Source organism: Muscardinus avellanarius, assembly GCF_963383645.1.
Source record: "Muscardinus avellanarius genome assembly, chromosome: 7".
Classification (NCBI taxonomy): Eukaryota; Metazoa; Chordata; class Mammalia; order Rodentia; family Gliridae; genus Muscardinus; species Muscardinus avellanarius.
Window position 1 is genome coordinate 22,775,577 of NC_137793.1, and position 19,729 is coordinate 22,795,305.

The following is a 19,729-nucleotide window of genomic DNA, read 5'->3' on the forward strand; positions in this document are numbered from 1 at the left end:
GTATTCCAAACTGTTAACATCCAAGTATTAGATTCTTTATATTAGTTCTTTTATAACTCTGCTTTCCTCTCTGTTACCAACATCTTTTTCTTTGAATGCAGTCTTCCTTATAGAAAGTACTCAGTTGGTCTAAAGGATACCTGAAGTCTAAGACAAAAATATGAAAATTGCTTTATTACTCATATTAGTGATTTCATGCTCAATTCCTAAATTCTCTTCCTAAGGAACATTAATGTTTAATGTTTATTGGATTCTTTCCAGTGGCGGATTTTGTTTTACCAAATGACAACCAGTTAAAACCTTAATTGGCAACTCATTTCAACGTATCAGAACAGTACTTCAAATTTGCAAAATTTGAGGGGGTTGTGGTATCAGTTTTGTATTATTTGATGTGAGTTGTTTTTTTTTTTTTAAGAAGAAATTGGTTCAGAGAAGATGCATCTTCTGACAACAGAGTATTTCACTGTTGATTTTCACAGCACTGCTAATTTTCTGCATGGAGCCTGCTTACAATGTACTAAAGCACTTTGAGAAGTTATAACATCTCAAACATTTATAGAAGGCCTAAGGGTATTAAGCTACTGTAATTTTCTGAAAATTCATTATCCAAAATCTTAATTCATTATAACAGCTCTTATGAAAACCTATAGAATTAGTGTTTTCTCTTATTTTCTTATTTGCACAGAATGAGAGATTCATTGTTCTTTTTAATTTGTTTCATGTGGTGCTTTTGAGTACATTTCATAGAGGGCTGTTATTGAATTTCTGTGACTGTCATTATATATCCATACAACCTTTAGGAACTAATATTCTGAGTTTCCCAGTTCTGTAATCTACTTCAAATTTAAGGATTGACATAATTGGTTTCTTCAAAGTTATAATCAGAATGTCAAAGACAGTGCTGCAGATAACTGACTAAGGATTAGGATTGAAAGAGAAAGCAATTTTTAAAGTTATTATAGCAATACTTTTATTTCTTATCAAATTAAATATACAATTCAAAATCTTGTTGATGTTGTATGTTTAGTTTTTTTTCTTACCTGGTTCCCTTTAAAATCCTTATATAAGATCATTGAAGCTAACTGCAAATTTACAGGCAATATTTATCATTTGATTGGTTCAGAAATTAAAATATATTGAAAATGTACACATACAAATACTCTTTTCTGAAATTTATAAGAGCCTGCATAAAATAAATATCGATAAGAAAACAAACATTAAAACAGTTTTTAGAAACATGTCTTCTCAAGTCTATAATAATTATAATTTCTTATATTTCTAACAACTTCCCAATATTTCAAGAGCTGGAAAGATAGGTGACTGGTCATTGTGGGTAATGTGTCTAGTTTCTAAGGAAATAACCATTTAGAAATATAAAAAAATTAGGTTTTACATGATGAACTTTGAAGCAGATGCCCTATGCTCTTAAAAATGCAATTGTTGACTGTTACTAGGATGTATTAATTGAGCATACATATTCTTAGGGATTTCAGAGTTATTTAATGCAAATTTCAAGGTTTCATTTGTTTTGATGATTGTATATACTGGGTGAACATCTCCAAGAGAAGCACCTTTCTTACCTTCCTATTACTTTTATGTAAAGGGCCTTCTCTTTGAAAGGTATTTTAGCACCTGTTATGCTGAAGGCTGTGAAAGGGGAAAGAGAAGAAAGTGGCATTTGTTGAATTTCTACTAAATGCCAGGCCCTTTGTTAGGGATAATCATTTCATCTTCCTAAAACCCTATGAAGTAGGTATTATTGTGATTGCTATTTCCGTTTACAGGTTAGAAACCAAGATTCAGGGACTTTAAATCACAACTAGTTAGTGACAAATCTAGAATTCAGATCCAGATATCTTAGGACCGAGGCCTATGTTTTTTCTTCTTTGCTAAATTTATCATAACAGTGTTGTAAGTACTGCTGAAACAGGCTTTCTCTTGCCCTCTGTGAACGTATGCATGATATAGTAGGGGAAGCATATTCACATAAAAAACTGTACTACAACGAGATCATACTCTGTGATATGAGAAGTGCTAATAATAGGCTGGCAGCAGTGGGTTCACTGAGGATTTAAAGAACTCTTCTTACTGCATCTCTAGGGAGAGCTTTCTCTAGAAACCTATGAGCATTAGTATGCCATTTATTGTTGTCGTTTGGGGTTTCTTGTTTGTTTTACTTTTAATGGTGCATTATTATTATACATTGTAGAGTGAGGTACAAAGTGATAAAAACATATATGCACGCATCACTTGATGTACTTCCTTCTGCATCCCAACCCATTCCCTCCTCCCTTCCTGTACATGTGAGTGAGATTGGTAGTGATACCTTCATGGATAGATACGGCTTTATTTGAATTGTTTCCTTAATCAAGCCTGCTTTTCCCCTCCCTCTTCCAGTCCCCTTCCACTGTTCTACTGATCTCTCTCCTATTTTCTGAAGTCCCTTTTGTTTTCTGTTTTCTCTGGCTTCCACATATAGAGAAAACATGCTACTCTTGACTTTCTGATACTGGCTGATATCAGCCTAATATTGTCCAGTTCATCCATTTTTCTGCAAATTAAAGAACTTTGTTTTTCTTTGTAGCTGAATCAAATTTCATTATGTGCATGTACCACGCTTTCTTTATCCATCCATCTGTTGATAGACACCTAGGTTGGTTCCATAATTTGGCTATTGAAAATCACACCTTTTCATTTTATCTATTTTATTTAATTTTTTGGTACTGGGGATTGAACTTAGGGGCATTCTGTCTCCAAGCTACATGCCCAGCCTTTTTTATTTTTTTATTTTGAAAAAGGGCCTCACTAAATTGTTGAAGCTATCCTCAAGCCTGCGATCCTCCTGTTTCAACCACCCAAGTATTGGCACTATAGGAGTGTGCCACCATGCCTGGTGAAAACCACACTATTTGAATAACAAAAATCTTGTGTTAAAATTATTTACACTCTAGTGAGTTGGGTTTTGAAATTATTTTATAAAAAATACATTTTTTCGCCGGGTGTGGTGGCGCACGCTTATAATCCCCATGGAGGCATAGACAGAAGGATCGTGAAGGTTCAAAGCCAGCCTTGCTGGCTTAAGAGACCCTGTTTCCAAATAAAAAAAATATAAAATAGGTCTGGTAGTGTAGCCTGGAGAAGGGTTCCATCCCCAATACAACCCCCCCCAAAAAATTATTTCTTATAAAAACATATTCTTTTTACAAGGAAAAAATCCTTTGTAAAAACAAGAAAAACATACCCTTGTGGGTTGATTTCCTTGCTACAAAAAAGAATTGACAAAATGTATATTTAATATATTATTTTTATTAATTCATGAAACATTAAAGTAATAGGCGTGGCCCAGTTAACGGTATATTACCTCTGCTCACAGGGCCTGTAGTCTAGTAAAGAAATGCAGGTTTATGAAAGGAGAAGGAAGGGACTGAAGCAGGCAAAAACTTGGTTACAGTGTTTGCATCTCTATGCAAAACACATGACCAAAGGCCTAACCATGCATTTAATGTCACTGTGCTATTCATCCTTCTCTGAAGAATGACTGACTTAGCCTCTTCTTAGAGTTTTACTTATCATTATGATCAGATTATCTTAATAGATTCTGAAATAAAAGATTAGGAATCTGTGAGTTAAAAATGAGGGTTTTTAAAATACATCCCTATACCAACTCTTATATGCATCTTTAAAATGGGCATTGTGCTGTGGTTTCTTCTTGCTACCATAAATATTTTTGGTGAAGTGATACAAGTTATGCAAGCATTGAAAACGCTAAATCTGCCAGGAGTGTTGGCGCACGCTTGTAATCCCCGCGCCTGGGAGGCTGAGACAGGAGGATTGCACAGGTTCGAAACCAGCCTCAGCTACTTAGTGAGGCTCTCAGCAACTTAGTGAGACCCTGTTTCCAAAAAAAAGTATAAAATAGGTCTGGGAGGAAAAAAAGAAAACACTAAATCTTGTGTTAGGATTATTTTCTGTAGATATTCTTCATTAACTTGTGCCTTATGATAAGCAATCTTATAGATATTTTCTCATTAAACAAATTACTTTCTACCCCCAAATTATCTATGTCTGTGGCATAATTAAATTGTAAATGTTTAGAGACATTTTCATATTATCTCATGTTCTCTGAATGATAAGGTGCCTTGGAAAATGTGAGACAATCTTTTAAAAGAAATGCTGTAATCATGCATTGATTTTAAATGACCCTGTCACACGTGAAAACAAATCAGATTGTTGCTCTTAATGAGCTTTTCAATTTACTATTCAGTAGATCAGATAAGTGGATTTAAGAGGTAATGATCCTGTTTAGTACTCAGGCTTGACTGTCAGATCCTACTAGTGGAGAGAAATCCCCAAGGACAAAAGCGTTGACACAGTTCTAGATGGGATAATGGGAATCAAAGCTAATGGATGATAAAAGGAATGGTGCAAGTTACAAGGATAATTGTGGATTAAAGCACTGCCATGTGTCAATGTTGACTGTTTTTTCTAGTATATTATTGGTTCAAATCTGATGCTTTGAAAAAGTGTTTTGACAGCAGAGCACAACAGATCTGCCTGCAGAGCTTCCCCCTCTCGCATGCCAGCCAGGGTCACAGCAAGAAAACTTCTCCTGGTAGGAACCATCAATCTCAAAAGATACAATTTTTTTTAATGTTTTAAATGCTAACAATCACATTTTATTTATTTTATCATTCAGTGTGGGATAGTTAAAATAAAACTTGGATTGATTCTGAGTTTTGCCATAAAGAAGTATCACTAATAGTCTTGAAATATAAATCTGATATTACACAAGTACAATATAGTCATCAATTGGTCTAAAGCTAGAAAATTAATCAGGATGTAACACAAAAACAAAGATAAAAATACAATAAAAATGAAATGGGCTAATCGAGATAATGGCATTTAATAGTCAAGTCCTTCCCAAAAATCAGTGTATGACCACATGGAATTTATGGTTAATTTTATTTATCTATAAAATTGATCCTGTATATCTTCAGGAGAATTTATGCTTTGAGTTTTTTTAGGGCCAGTTGACATAAACCCATCCATGCTTTGATTTCTTTTATATGAAAAGTGCTTTTAAAAGTTCAGACAGAGTTGCGCATAGTCTGTGACCCTTGAAAAAAACTGAAGAGTCAGAAAATAGGATGCCAGATCCCCACTATTGTCTGGGTTTTATTAACTAGGCTTATTTGAAAGATCTCATTTGATAAGAGTGCCATTAAAATAAAGTTCAAAGGCAGTTGCATAATCAACTGTTATGTGTTCACAAATTTAAAATAATAATACAAGCTATTCTCTGTAACTGCTTTTCTTTTTTTCTTGTTATTTATAATTCTCATCTTTTGTTCATGGAATCCAATATATGCTAAATAGGAAAAATCTTTGTTGTTGTTTGTGTAATATTCACACTGTAATACAGTCCTAAGTGGACCCTTACCATATGTTTTGTTATTACTATCAAACGCACATACTGTCCTAGGTGTGGGGACACACATAGTACTGATGCACAGTATCCCTCCTCAAGGTGTTCTCAGGGTAGTTGGGGAGATGGACACCCAAAAGACAACAGTGTGAGAGGAACCGATCAAATGTTACAACAGTAACAGAGAATGTTGCTCACCCTATCTGGGAAGGCCTGGCAAGGCCTCAGGGAGATGACTTTTGAGTGGGAGTCAGGAGAAGAGGGGGAAGAAGGCCTACTGAGGCAAATACAGAGCACATGAACACATCGAGATCTGAAGTTGCACGAGAAGCTTCAATGATCCCTCAGTATTTCACTGTGGCTTGACGTTGAGGGAAATAGTGAATGATGAGATAGGTTGGGGTCAAGTTGTAAAGGATGTTGTGTGTCATAAATCATCTAATTTACAGATTTTCCAAGGGACCCAGTTTGAATACTTGTATCCATGAAAAGTTTGGGTTCATGGTGAGCTAAGGGAAACTTCCTTTGAGCCCTCTTTATGCTTAGTGGTGTCTGATCATTGATGTATAGTGATAACTAATTTCTCTAGGTTCTTTTGTCCCAGCTCCTCATTTGCCCCACACATCTTAAGAGCCACAGTGGTCACTTCACCCTTACAAGATATAAAGGCCTTCCTTCATGGCAAAGTCAGAAATACAGTCATTGGAATGCTTTTTTGTAGGGCTTAGTATGAGCAGAAAAGACAACAGAAATTTGAATGTTTCCTTTCTCCCCAGCTTCTCTCCACTCTTCTCTTTTCTCCTTCTCTTCCCGTGTACATAACCTGCCCTCCCTCTCTCTCTCTTTCTCTCCTCACTCACCCTGCCAGCCAGAGGAGGAGCCTTCCAGCCATAGGACTGAGGTTGAAAGCCTGGACCACAAGCTTCTGGTTCAGGTGATGCTAGATTGAATGCAAATCAAAATGCTAGATTTCTATAAATGAACAGCTTCTCTCCCCTGTATGACTTTATAACTCTAGGAGATTCGCAGTGCCCTATGTATTATCTTGCCGTTGTGACCTCTAACCATATATCAAACTGGTATTCAAATATGAAATAACAAAGCAGGAGTGGGAGCTAAGTTGCCATACATGCTTAGGAATAAGCAGATCAAGTGGAAGTAGGAGGACAAAGTCACAAGGGATCAAATCACAGAAGAGAAATCCCACACAGCTGGTGTCTGGCAGGGATAACCTGGAATCACACCAGAGCCTCAGGGAGTTTGAAGGTGAAAACCCACCTCTCAGCTTTGCCAGGCTATTAGGGAATGTCCCATTGTCTGCCTGTGGCATTTTCGCACTTAGTGGGATACGTGTTTATGATTTCAACGTGGCTTGGGTTGCAAATGAAATGTTACACATCAAACTGCAACCAACACACCCTAGTTGCAAGGATAGTAGATTCCCAGGCCCTGATATTTTCAACAGAGAATCCTTGAGCTCCGTATTTCAGTTTCAGCATTAGAAGTAAGACCTTGGGGGAGTTTAATTAGGGGATATTTGAGGAGGGTGTCTGTAAATTCTTTTGATTCTTGATATCCTTATTTTTATAACTATCTCATCTTGAATTAGTTGATGTTTTGTTGAACTCTGGAAAGATGGAAAGTTTTCAAACATCAGAGCCTTTGGTTGAGGCACCTGACTTCACAGCCCTTTGCACACCTACTCCCATCTTCAAGAATGAGAGAGAAAAAATTACGTGGTGTGGCAGGAGTAAAGCAGGTGTATGGGTATATTTGTACATGTGCATATATTTCAAGTCAGGAAAAGTGCCTTCTGGAAATAGTTAATAAATTTTAAACGTTTTTTAAATCCTTCATTTTTGCTGTCCACTCTCCTTCAGTGTGGCTGTAACAATGAGTTAAATCTTATATTTATTCAATTTTTAAAACTTTGAAATCTATGTTAATTAAAGCTTTTAAAAATGGAATTTTTTAATGCAGGTATATGCTCGTATGTCTGAAGTCTTAGGAATAACAGATGACAACCATGTTCTAGAAACATTCATGACGAAAATGTGAGTTTGTTTTGGTTTTTAATTTTTCTTCTGTTTTAAATCTAATAGATCTTTTTACTGAATTTAAATTGCTTTATAGATATTGACTAATAAATTTTAAATGTGCTTTAATTCTCAGAATGTTAACATTGTTCTTAATTGAAACTTAATTTTACATGTTTAAAACTCACCACCATCCAAAGAACATTGTAATATATCAGTATCCTACAGCTATAGGATGCAACATCAGAATATGGTGTTAAAAGATTTAGATGTTGACTAAACTTTAGGTTAGTAAGGCAGATTTGTTGTTGATGTTGTTGTTGTTGTTACTATTGTTACTTTAAGAACACCGAGTTTCAAAGACCAAATGAAGAATTGGAATCATTGAGAGAAATTTGATTACCTTAAGACAGGGCATTCATTGGTTCAAACAGGAACCTGATTATCAGAGACTTGTTAATGGGAAGTGTCCTTAAATTATCTTTATAATGCTAGCAGAAATAACTGGTTTCTAGTTATAAACTGACTTCATGTATTTAGCCTAAACTTATGTGTCTTTACGTATACATGTTATCTTTTCTATAGATAGATAACATCTTGCTCACAGAGAACAAAGCTAAACAATCATGATTGTAAGAAGTGAATTTTATAGCCACAATTCAATTATCTTTTATTTTTTGGCAGTAACTATGAGCCTCTATTTAACTTCCTTTTTAACTCCTGCTTTCGCTCCTTATTATGTTTAGTGACAAACTTAGCATTTCTTTGTGAAATACTTTTTAATTTATTAAATTAAATGTATAGACTTATATACCATTTGGAAAGCAAAATATTGCTCAACTGCATAAAATTTTAAATGTTGTAAAAAGAATAAAATAGAAACGTTTCACTGAATTTTCAACCTGATTTTTATTATTTTATGATTTAGGTCACCTAACTTACATAAATGTATATTTCTATAGTTCTCCATACACATGCAAAAAACTTACTTCTAAGTTAAAACTTTTCTTTCATATTTAGTGTTACAAACCTTAAGTATTGGGGAAGATGTGAGCCTGTAATTTCAAGGACTCTTCAGTTTCTAAATGACCTTTCTGTTGGATATCCTTTGCATTTTTGTATGTATGGTATTATAAATCAACCTAACAAGTACATTTATTGGGCAGGTGGTTTCCTTGTTTATAATTTTGCAAATTTTTTTAAGTAAGCCTTTTCATTTAGCTTTATCTGTAAATGCATGTTTTTGAAAGATTTATAATTGCTGTATTCTATGAAGTATTTATTCACTTATAATCGAATTTATATGGATATACAGATTCCTGAGGAGTTAGTTTTGTTTATACTCAGGCTAATAAATGGTCACATAAGAAAATATGCAACCATCTGTGTTCTAGTCCATGGTTTTTCATAATTGTCAGAAATTCTTTTCTGAAAGAAAGCATGTAACAAATTTTAAGAAAGTCAAAATGTTTCAAAAATAGTACCTTATAAGAACTGACTGATTCTTAAGAGTGACTATATTTCTAGTATACCTTAGATGAAAACATGATTTTCATTATTTGAGAGATACAAAGAAATAATGGGAAGAAAATGATAGGCTTTTTGACCACTTTGACTATTGGCATTACCAAATGAACATCTTATCTATTCTAGAGTAAGATTCCCCATTCCACATTAAATATTTAGATTTCTCTCTCTAGCAGGTTTTCTAAAAAATTTAAAACCAGAAATTATCCTTTCTTGCTAAATTATAGTTGATATTGTTGTCATATTTCTACCAATGAGAAAGGGCCATGTAGATCATCTTTTATATGTTAGCTATCAAATATGATATGTTTGTGTTATGGAAAAGAAATGTTGGTTTTTAACCAATAAAATTAGTCAATATTTTAATATAAGAACAAATTCTGAAAATGGGTAGATTTGGATGGAAACCTTGAATATAAGTTCATTCCAAGAATATGTTTGTATTAGTTAAGTTTAGAATTGTGTTCCTTGGTAAACCATGAAAGATTTTCAAAGTATTAGACACCCACTTTTGTGCTGGAATTTAATATGCAACTTTTTATTGGAAAATAATCGTCCTTGTCTGGCAAAATCCACCATGCAATATTTCTGTTAGTAGGTATAATGCAATAAAGACAGGGAGGGCTATTTATCACTACAAATTTTGAGGATTTCAGGATTCTTTTTATTATTTTAATATATTTCTTTGATATTAAATCAGAAAAATGATAAATTACACCTGTCCAAGCTGTTTTTCCTTTTTACTGGAAAGTGATGTACAACCCAATTCTAGTGGTCATTTTGGCTTTTGAAGATATGTATTTTTTCTTATTAAGAAAAAGCTCAACCTGTATTTTTTTCTAATAATAATGCTGAAATACTCTTTATCGCTAACATATAAAGTGGTTTATAAGTACTTCCTAGTATTGCAAACTCCGGCCTTTTCACGATGAATTACTTTGAGAGCATATTATCTGGAAAGAAGCCTTGGTTATTTTATAGCAAATAGCTATTGTTAAGATTTACTCTGTTTCTTAGGTTCAAGTTGATATTTAATATAAAATTAATTTGACTTGTATTCTTTTTAGTATAATTTGCATAATGTCTAATTTATTTGTATCTGATATTTAAGATCTTTTTTCTATCCCAGTATATCTATTATATATTCTTTAATCCAGATATTATAACCTTTTATTTTACAAGGTGTTTATTGCTTTGGAACACTTCTTAAAGTTAATAAAAATCATATTTTTCAAAACTTATTAGATAAAAATTTAAAATCTTTAACATTTTAAACCAAGGGATACCAGTGATGTCAACATGGGTATACTGATTTATATTTTTTAACAATTATTTCAGGTTTGCATATTTAGAAATATATATTAGCTCAATTTGATTTCAGTGCTCAGTTATTTGAATTATAAATCATTATGTCCCTTCTAGCTGATCAGTCATGAAATATCTTTGAATTCATTTACATAATGGAATATGTGAGTGGTGTATCTATTTCAGTGTAGTCACTGGTACCTAATGCATGTTTTGTTGTTTCCAACCTATTTCTTCTATGTGTTTTTTCATTTTGACTTTAAAGCAATACATTATATCCATGTTAAGATGAAATTCCTCAGCAATAAAAAGTTGTAAGATAAAAATAATCATGTATTGACCTCTATTAATGAAAATCTAGCTATATGTCAATATTGAAAATATTTTTATTTAAAATAATAGTTAACAAGTAAATGAAAACATATTGTCTTATTATTAAGTTTTTATTTTTTATGTATTTATTTATTTGTGTGTGTGTGTGGTACTGGGGGTGGAACCCAGAGGCTTTCTACCTCCAGGCTATACTCCCAGACCTATTTTTGGAAACAGGGTCTCACTAAGTTGCTGAGAGCCTCACTAAGTAGCTGAGGCTGGCTTTGAACCTGTGTGATCCTCCTGTCTCAGCTTCCCAAGTGCAAGGATTACAAGCGTGGGCCACCACGCTGGACGCTATTTTTTAATGTCGCATGTTACTCTGTAGCAGATGTTATCAGATACTTTTTGTTTATTTGTTTTCTATTTCTGTCTGCTTCAAGTTACTCAGTGTTGATAGTGCCCAAACCCAGTTTCTGAACTTTGCTGTTCTTTTATCTTACCACTTGTTTGGAAATTGAAATCACAAAAGACCTTAATTTTTTTAGGAATTACTGAAAAGCTTTCACTTCTCTTAAAGCAGTGGTCTCAAACCTTAGAGTGCTGGTTAAGGACACAAATTGTTAGGCCCCTCCCCCAGAGATTCTGTTTCCTGAAGGTGCCCATGTCAAGACCTACTTGAGGATTGCAGTTTTAACCAGCCTCCAGCCTCTGGTGATGTGGCTCAGGGACCACACTGGGAGAACTGAACTTCTGCCATTAGAAAGTAGAGCTGAAGAATTAGATACTTTAAGCAGAAAGTCAGGTACTTATCCCACAGACAGTTCTTAACATTTTAGTCTAGTTCCCTAAATAGTAAATGGAGAGGAGAAGATCCTCATATTATAACTGGATACTCTCTTGCCTTTTACCATAAAGTTGCTGTTTGACAAATTTGAACTTTTTTTTCCCCATGGGTCTGGGGATGGAACCCAGGGGGACCTCCAAGCTACACCCCCCTGCCCTAGGGTCTCACTAAATACCTGAGGTTGTCTGCAAACCGTGATCCTCCAGGCTCCGGTTTTTTGTTTGATTTTTTGGGTTTTTTGTTTTTGTTTTCTGGGGGGTTTTTTGTTTGTTTGTTTTTTGTTTTTTGTTTTTTGCGGTACTGAGAATGGAACCCAGGGGAATTTGACCTCTAAGCTATACCCCTAGTCCTATTTTTTATTTTTTAAAACAGGGTTTCACTTAGTTGCAAAGGGCCTCACTAAGTAGCTGAAACTGGCTGTGAACCTGCAATCCTCCTGTTTCAGCCTCCCACACACTGGGATTACAAGCATGCGCCACCACACCCGGGCCCCATTTTTATGTTTTGTTTTGAAACAGGGTTACTCTAGGTTGCAGACAATCTCGCTCTGTTACTGAGATTGATCTCAAACCTGAAATCCTCTTGTCTCCGCTTCCCAAGTACTGAGATTATAGTCATGTACCATTTTAATGAACCTTTTTAACCTATTCTTCAAAGATATCTCAAGAACTCCTTATTCTAAGTAACTTTTTATTCTTTTGTGGTACTGGGGATGGAACCCAGGGGTCTTCTACCACTGAGCTACACCCTTAGTCCTATTTTTATTCTCTATTTTGTTTAACCCAGCGGCATTTTACCTAAAAACTACATTCCCACCCCTATTTTTATTCTTTTTATTTTGAAACAGGGTCTCACTAAGTTGTGGAGGGCCTCACTAAGTAGCTGAGGCTAGCCATGGACCTGCAATCCTCCTGTCTTAGCCTCCCAAGTGCTGGGATTATAAGCCTAGTTTATTCTCTATTTTTTATTTATTTATTTATTTAATTTATTTATTTATTTTCTTTTTTTATTATTTTTTATTGGTGCACTGTATTCATACATCATAGTGGGATACAAACTTTTGTAGACATACATGCACATATCGCCCAGTCAGCCCCCATCCGATCCCCACCCCATTCTCTCCCCATCCCTCCCTCCCATGCTTGGCTTAGTGGTTGACATCTAGTATTATAGCAATTTATCCTAAATTAAAAATGATAATCTCACATAACAGTTTCATTTGTCTGATACCAAGCTTTTGATGACTTAAAGATAACATTTCAATATTTCTTTTTACTTTCTTTCGTACCAGAGAATATTTTTTTTCTTTTTTTTTTTATTGCTGCATTATATTCATACAACTTATTGGGGTAAAAAACTTGTGTGTACAAACATGTACTCATCGCTGATTTAACCCCTACCCAAATACCACCCCATCCCCTCCCCATCCCTCCCTTCCTTGCTTGGCTTAGTGATTGACTTCGATATGTTTAAGTACATTGTGTGCTTTAGAGATTTTTCTCTTCCCCCTCCTTTCTCTTCCTTTAGGTTATCTTGTTTGCTCCTCTTTTCTCCCTAACTCTCACATATTAGGGAAAGCATCTGATTTCTTATTTTTTGTGACTGACTAATCTCACTTAGCATAATGTCCTCCAGTTCCATCCATTTCCCTGGAAATGATGTAATTGAGTTTTTTTTGATGGCTGAGTAAAATTCCATTGTGTACATATCCCACAGTTTTTTAATCCATTCATCTGTTGATGGACATCTTGGCTGGTTCCATAGTTTGGCTATGGTGAATTGTGCAGCTATGAACATAGATACACATGCATTAGTTTGGTAGTTTGGTTTCTTTTCTTTTGGGTAGATACCCAACAGTGGTATTGCTGGATCAAATGGTAGGTGTGTTCCCATTCTTCTGAGGATTCTCCATACTGTTTTCCAAAGTGGTTGCACTAATTTGCAATCCCACCAACAATGTCTCAGAGTTCCCACTTCTCCACATCCTCGCCAGCATCTGTTGTTGTTTGTGTTTTGAATGATTGCCATTCTAGTTGGAGTTAGGTGAAATCTCAGGGTAGTTTTGATTTGCATCTCTCTGATTGCCAGTGATGTTGAGCATTTTTTCATGCATTTATTGGCCATTTGAATTTCTTCTTTTGTGAAGTGTCTATTTAGTTCATTTGCCCATTTTGTTATTGGATGCTTTGTTTTCTTAGTGTTGAGTTTCTTGAGTTCTCTGTATATTCTAGATATTAGTCCTCTATCGGAGGGGTAGGTGGCAAAAATCTTCTCCCATTCTGTTGGCTCTCGATTGAGGTTCTTAATAGTTTCCTTTGCTGAACAGAAGCTCTTCAGTTTCATGCAATCCCATGTATTGATTCTCCTTTTAATTTGTTGTGCCTTTGGGGTCTTATTGAGGAAATGTTTGTCTGTGCCTATGTGTTGTAGTGTTGGACCTATGCCCTCTTCAAGGAGCTTCAAAGTCTCTGGTTTAATTTCCAAGTTTTTGATCCATCGTGAGTTGACTTTTGTACAGGGTGAAAAAGTGGGATTAACATCCAATTTTCTGCATATGGTTAACCAGTTTTGCCAACACCATTTGTTGAAGAGGCTATCTTTTTTCCAGTGTATGTTTTTGGCCCCTTTTTCAAAAATCAATTGGCTGAACGTGTGTGGGCTTGTTTCTGGGTCTTCTATTCTGCTCCATTGGTCTATATATCTGTTCTTTTGCCAGTACCATGCTGTTTTTATTACAATGGCTTTGTAGTATAGTTTAAAGTCAGGTATTGTGATTCCTCCTGCGTGGTTTTTGTTACTGAGAACTACCTTGGCTATTCTGGGCTTTTTGTTATTCCAGATAAATTTAAGGACTGATTTTTCTATGTCTGTGAGGAATGATCTTGGTAGTTTAATGGGCATTGCATTAAATCTGTAGATCACTTTTGGGAGGATGGCCATTTTAATGATATTTATTCTGCCAATCCATGAACGTGGAAGATCTTTCCATCTTCTAAGATCTTCTTCGATTTCTTTTTTCAGTGTTTTATAATTTTCTTTGTAGAGATCTTTTACCTCCTTGGTCAAATTTATTCCTAGGTATTTTATTTTTTTGTGGGAGATCCTGAGTGGAAGTGTTTTCTGAATTTCTTTTTCAGTGGATTTATGGTTGGTATACAGGAAAGCTTCTGATTTTTTAAGATTGATTTTGTATCCAGATACTTTGCTGAATTTGTTGATCAGTTCTATAAGCCTTTTGGTTGAGTTTGTTGGGTTTTCTAAATATAGTATCATGTCATCAGCAAATAGTGAAAGCTTAAGTTCTTCTTTTCCTATTTGTACTCCTTTGATTTCCTTTTCTTGCCTTATTGCTCTGGCTAGAGTCTCTAGTACTATATTGAAGAGAAGTGGTGATAGTGGACATCCTTGTCTCATTCCAGTTTTTAGGGGGAATTCTTAAAGTTTTTCCCCATTTAATATGATGCTGGCAGTGGGCTTGTTGTAGATTGCCTTAATAATGTTGAGATATGTTCCTTCTATTCCAATTCTCTGCAGTGTTTTTATCATAAATGGATGTTGAATTTTATCAAATGCTTTTTCAGCATCTATTGAGATGATCATGTGGTTTTTGTCTTTGATTCTGTTTATATGATGAATTACATGGATTGATTTTCGTATATTGAACCAGCCTTGCATCCCTGGGATGAACCCTACCTGGTCGTGATGAATGATTTTCTTGATGTGGTTTTGAATACGTGTTGCTAGTATTTTGTTTAATAGTTTTGCATCCAAGTTCATCAGAGATATAGGCCTGTAGTTTTCCTTCTTTGAACTGTCTTTATTCGGTTTGGGTATTAGTGTGATGTTGGCTTCATAGAATGTATTTGGGAGAGTCCCGGTTTTTTCTATTTCCCGAAATAGTTTGAGTAGTATTGGGATTAGCTCTTCTGTAAAGGTTTTATAGAATTCACTTGAAAAACCATCTGGTCCTGGGCTTTTCTTTGATGGTAAGCTCTTTATTGCTGTTTCAATCTCTTTGATTGTTATTGGTTGGTTTAAGTGTTCTATATCTTCTTGACTCAGTTTAGGAAGGTTGTATTTATCTAGGAAGTTGTCAATTTCCTCCAGATTTTCCATTTTGTTGGAGTATAGTTTTTCAAAGTAGTTTCTGATAATCCTCTGGATTTCTACACTGTCAGTAGTAATGTCTCCTTTTTCATCCCTTATCCTCATAATTTGGGTTGATTCTCTCTTTTTTTTAGTTAGGTTGGCCAGTGGTTTATCAATCTTGTTAATCTTTTCAAGAAACCAGCTTTTGGTTTTGTTGATTTTCTGTATTGTTTTTTTATTCTCTATTTCATTAATTTCTGCTCTAATTTTAATAATTTCCCGTCTTCTGCTGGCTTTGGGGTTCAATTGTTCCTGCTTTTCAAGGGCTTTGAGGTGTGTCGTAAGGCTATTTATTTGAAGATTTTCTGTTTTTCTTATGTGAGCACTCAGTGCTATAAATTTTCCTCTTAATACTGCCTTCAAAGTGTCCCAGAGGTTTTGATATGTTGTTTTTTTATTTTCATTTGTTTCTAGAAATTTCTTGATTTCACCTCTTACATTTTCTATGACCCATTCTTCATTCAGAAGTGTGGTGTTCAGCCTCCACATGTTTATGTTGTTTCTTTGGGTCTTCTTATAGTTGATTTCTAGTTTCATTCCATTATGGTCTGAAATGACACAGGGAAGTATGTAACATTTTTTAAATTTGCTAGTGCTCATTTTGTGTCCCAGGATGTGATCTATTTTGGAGAAGGTTCCGTGAGCAGCTGAGAAAAATGTGAACTCTGCTGTAGTTGGGTGAAATATTCTATATGTGTCCAACAGGTCCATTTGGTTAATGGTGTTCTTTAGTTCTGAGACATCTTTACTGACCCTTTGTCTGGAAGATGGGTTTAGTATTGTGAGAGGTGTGTTGAAGTCTCCCAGTATTATTGTGTTGGGATTTATGTGTGACTTCATGTCACAAAGAGTTTGATTTATGAAAGTAGCTGCCCCTATGTTTGGGCAGATGTTGATTATTGTTATTTCCTCTTGCTGGACTATTCCTTTTACCAGTAAAATGTGACCTTCTTTGTCTCTTCTAATAAGTTTGGGTTTGAAGTCTAACTTGTCTGATATCATAGTTGCTACTCCTGCTTGTCTTCAAGTACCATTAGCATGGATAACCTTGCTCCAGCCCTTTACCTTGAGTTTGTTCCTATCTTTACTTGTAAGGTGTGTTTCTTGTAAGCAGCAGATGGATGGATTCTGGCTTTTAATCCATTTTGCCACTTTATGTCTTTTTATTGGGGAGTTGAGGCCGTTTACATTCAGTGTGATTATAGAGAGATAATTTTTAATTCCCAACATGTTAAGATCTTATTTCTGTTTGAGATACTGTTTATTCTTCTTTGCTTAGTTGTCTGCTGGATGGGAATTCTTGTTTCTTTGGTTCTGCCGTGTATTACCCATTTCCTCTTTGCAGTTAATCTCCTTGAGTACTTTCTCTAGTGCTGGTTTTGAAGACATAAATTCCTTCAGTTGCTGTTTGTCATGGAAGCTTCTTATTTCCCCATCTAATTTGATGGATAGTTTTGCTGGGTAGGAAATTTTTGGCTGGAAGTTGTTTTCTTTCAGAGTTTGGAATATGTTACTCCATGCCCTTCTGGCTTTCATAATTTGGTTTGGGAAGTCTGGAGTGATTCTAATTGGTTTGCCTCTGTATGTCACGTGGCCTTTTGTTTTTGTTGCCTTTAAGATTCTCTCCTTGGCTTCCACATTAGTCATTTTGACAATTATGTGGCATGGGGATCCTCTTCTTTGATCCTGTCTAAAGGGAGTTCTATAAGTTTCCTGGACCTGTGTATCAACCTCTTGCTCTATGTTTGGAAAATTTTCTGCTATTACTTCCTTGAAGAGATTGTTGATCCCTTTGGTTTCACCTTCTTTTCCCTCCTCTATTCCAATTATTCTTAGGTTAGCTCTCTTGAAATGGGCCCATATTTCTTCAATGTCAGATTCCTGCTGTTGGGTTTTTTTTCTAAATTAGAAACTATGCGTTCATTTTTGGAATGGTCATCTTCAAGAAGCGAGATTCTATTCTCCATGTGGTCTAATCTGTTGTTTATACTTTGAATTGAAGCCTTCACTTCATTAATTGCATCCTTTATCTCTTTTTGACTCTCTCTAAATTCTTTTCGAAAGTCCTCTATTATTTCTAGAGTTATTTTCCTAATTTGATCTTCTAGAGATCTTTGGATTTCTGTGTTATCAGATTCTGATGTTGTGGGGTTGTGGGCATTCACTGCTCCATTGTTATTTCTCTTTCCCATGATTTTGGAAGTTTGTGCCTTCTCTGGGTTCTTCCCTGAGTCACTACGAATTCACTTAAGATGTTCTGGATCTCGAGTCTGTGGTATCTCAGTCACCACTACTCCTTTACTGAGTTGTATCACAAAGTCTCAGACCCAGGGAGTCAATTGAGGCTGCTTAGACCGTGGGGGGTGCCAAGTTGGGTGTTCTCTAGCGGGGAGTTGTGACTATGGTATGATATCTCTGCCACTGCCACTCCCCCACTGGGCTGCACTGCTAAAATCTCCGACCCAGGGAGAATATCTGCGCAAGTCCCTGGGAGTGCAGTACTGGGATTTCTCCCCTTGGGGCCGCAATTTGACTCACGTTTGTTGAGTGCGCTGATGGAGCTGTAGTGAACTCGGTGGATTCGCTGCTGCCGCCACTAGCAATATGGCACCACTGCCACGCCCTCGGCCGTGATGTGGCCTATTTCTTCTCTGGTTTTGAGCTCCGCTGAGTCCCTGCCAGGTGTGCTGTGCCCGGCCCTTGGGAGCTTTAGACGCTCCTTGCACCGGAGAAACTGCTGACTGCCGCCCGGCTGTTCAGCAGCGGCTTACCTTAGCTCGCTGTCCACCCCTCCTCTCAGGCGTCTGGTGGCTGGTTGTGTGGGTTGGTCTAGGGCCGTCTGGTGAATTCGCCGCTGCAGCCAGCAGTAAGACGCTGCTTCTGCATCCTAGGCCGCGAGGCCAGAGTACCTCCTCTCTGGATTTGAGCTCTGTTTTGAGTCTCCCTCCTCTCTGGAGCCTGGTGCTGCTAGGGGAGATGTAAGCCGCGCTGCTCCGGCCGCTCTGCGCTGTGGCTCAGGCTGCTCCGCACCACGGGTCTGGCCGCTCTGGCCTCTCTGGCTGCTCTGCACCGCGGTTCCGGCTGCTCCGCACCGCGGGTCTGGCCACTCCGGCCGGTCCGGCGGTTCCGCGAAGCGGCTCTGGCTGCTCTGGCTGTTCTGGCCGCTCCTCTCCGGCTGCTCTGGCCGCTCCTCTCTGGCTGGTCTGGCTGCTCCGCTCGGCTGCTCCGGCCACCCCGCTTCGTGCCGCAGCTCTGACTTCTCTGCGCTGCGGCTCCGGCCACTCCGTGCCGTGGCGGGCGCGGCCCTTCGGGCTGGTTTTTTTCTGGTGTCTTGTTTTTCCAGCCCTTTTTCTCTGTCCCTTGTATTTACCGTTTTTATTTCTTTGCTGGTGGTGTTTTCTGGCTCTGAAAGGCGCTGGTTTTGTGGTAATAGAGTTCGATTGTTAGCGGGACTTGTAAGTGCCGCTTTCCTCGGTCGCCATCTTACCGGAAGCTTATTCTCTATTTTGAAAAAGGATCTTACTAAGTTGTGGAGGCCCTCACTAAGAAGCTAAAGCTGGTTGTGGACCTGCAATCCTCCTGTCTCAGCCTACCAGGTATTGGGATTACAAGCCTGTGCCACCACGCCCGGCTTCTAAGTAGCTTTTTCTAACATGCAAAAAGCTAAAATGGTTCTGTCCATGGCCGGCCCTCCACAATTGAGTTCCATAGTTCTTAAAATGTTTTCCTGTCTGAAATTCTAATTTCTGTCTAAGTGGGAAAGGGGTGAGATTATTCAAGTGATTGAAACAAGGAGGCTGCTAGGAAAACTGAACATAGAATGAGGATCATATCAAAGCAATAAAATAAATTAATTTAAATGCAGAGGAAAATGTTGGATCTCACCAAAAAATTCTGTTTGTTCATCACTACTTGAAGTTATTCTTAAATAATTGATCAGTATTGCTATTGCAATTCATTACTTGCTTATATTTGCATTGGTAACATGTCCTACTCTGAACTTCAGATAGACAATAATTAGAATGGAAATTTCATTCTCTATCAGGCCCTCTGTTGGTAGTTTCCCTTTATTACATAATCCTCAAAGGTTTGAGAAAACCCAAAATGTGTTTAGTTTTTTAAAAGCAG

At 36.7% G+C, this 19,729-nt stretch overlaps 1 protein-coding gene across 1 annotated transcript in view; it reads left to right on the top strand.

Annotated features, from left to right (window-relative positions):
* The window catches only part of RANBP17 (RAN binding protein 17), a gene marked incomplete at both ends in the record, with an annotated part of 325,987 nt that overhangs the window by 187,057 nt on the left and 119,201 nt on the right, over window positions 1–19,729 (top strand). Inside the window, 2 exons of the mRNA XM_080698633.1 lie at window positions 7,406–7,479; window positions 8,482–8,579. Coding sequence (XP_080554759.1) covers window positions 7,406–7,479; window positions 8,482–8,579 — 172 coding nt within the window. The remainder of the gene's footprint in view (window positions 1–7,405; window positions 7,480–8,481; window positions 8,580–19,729) is intronic.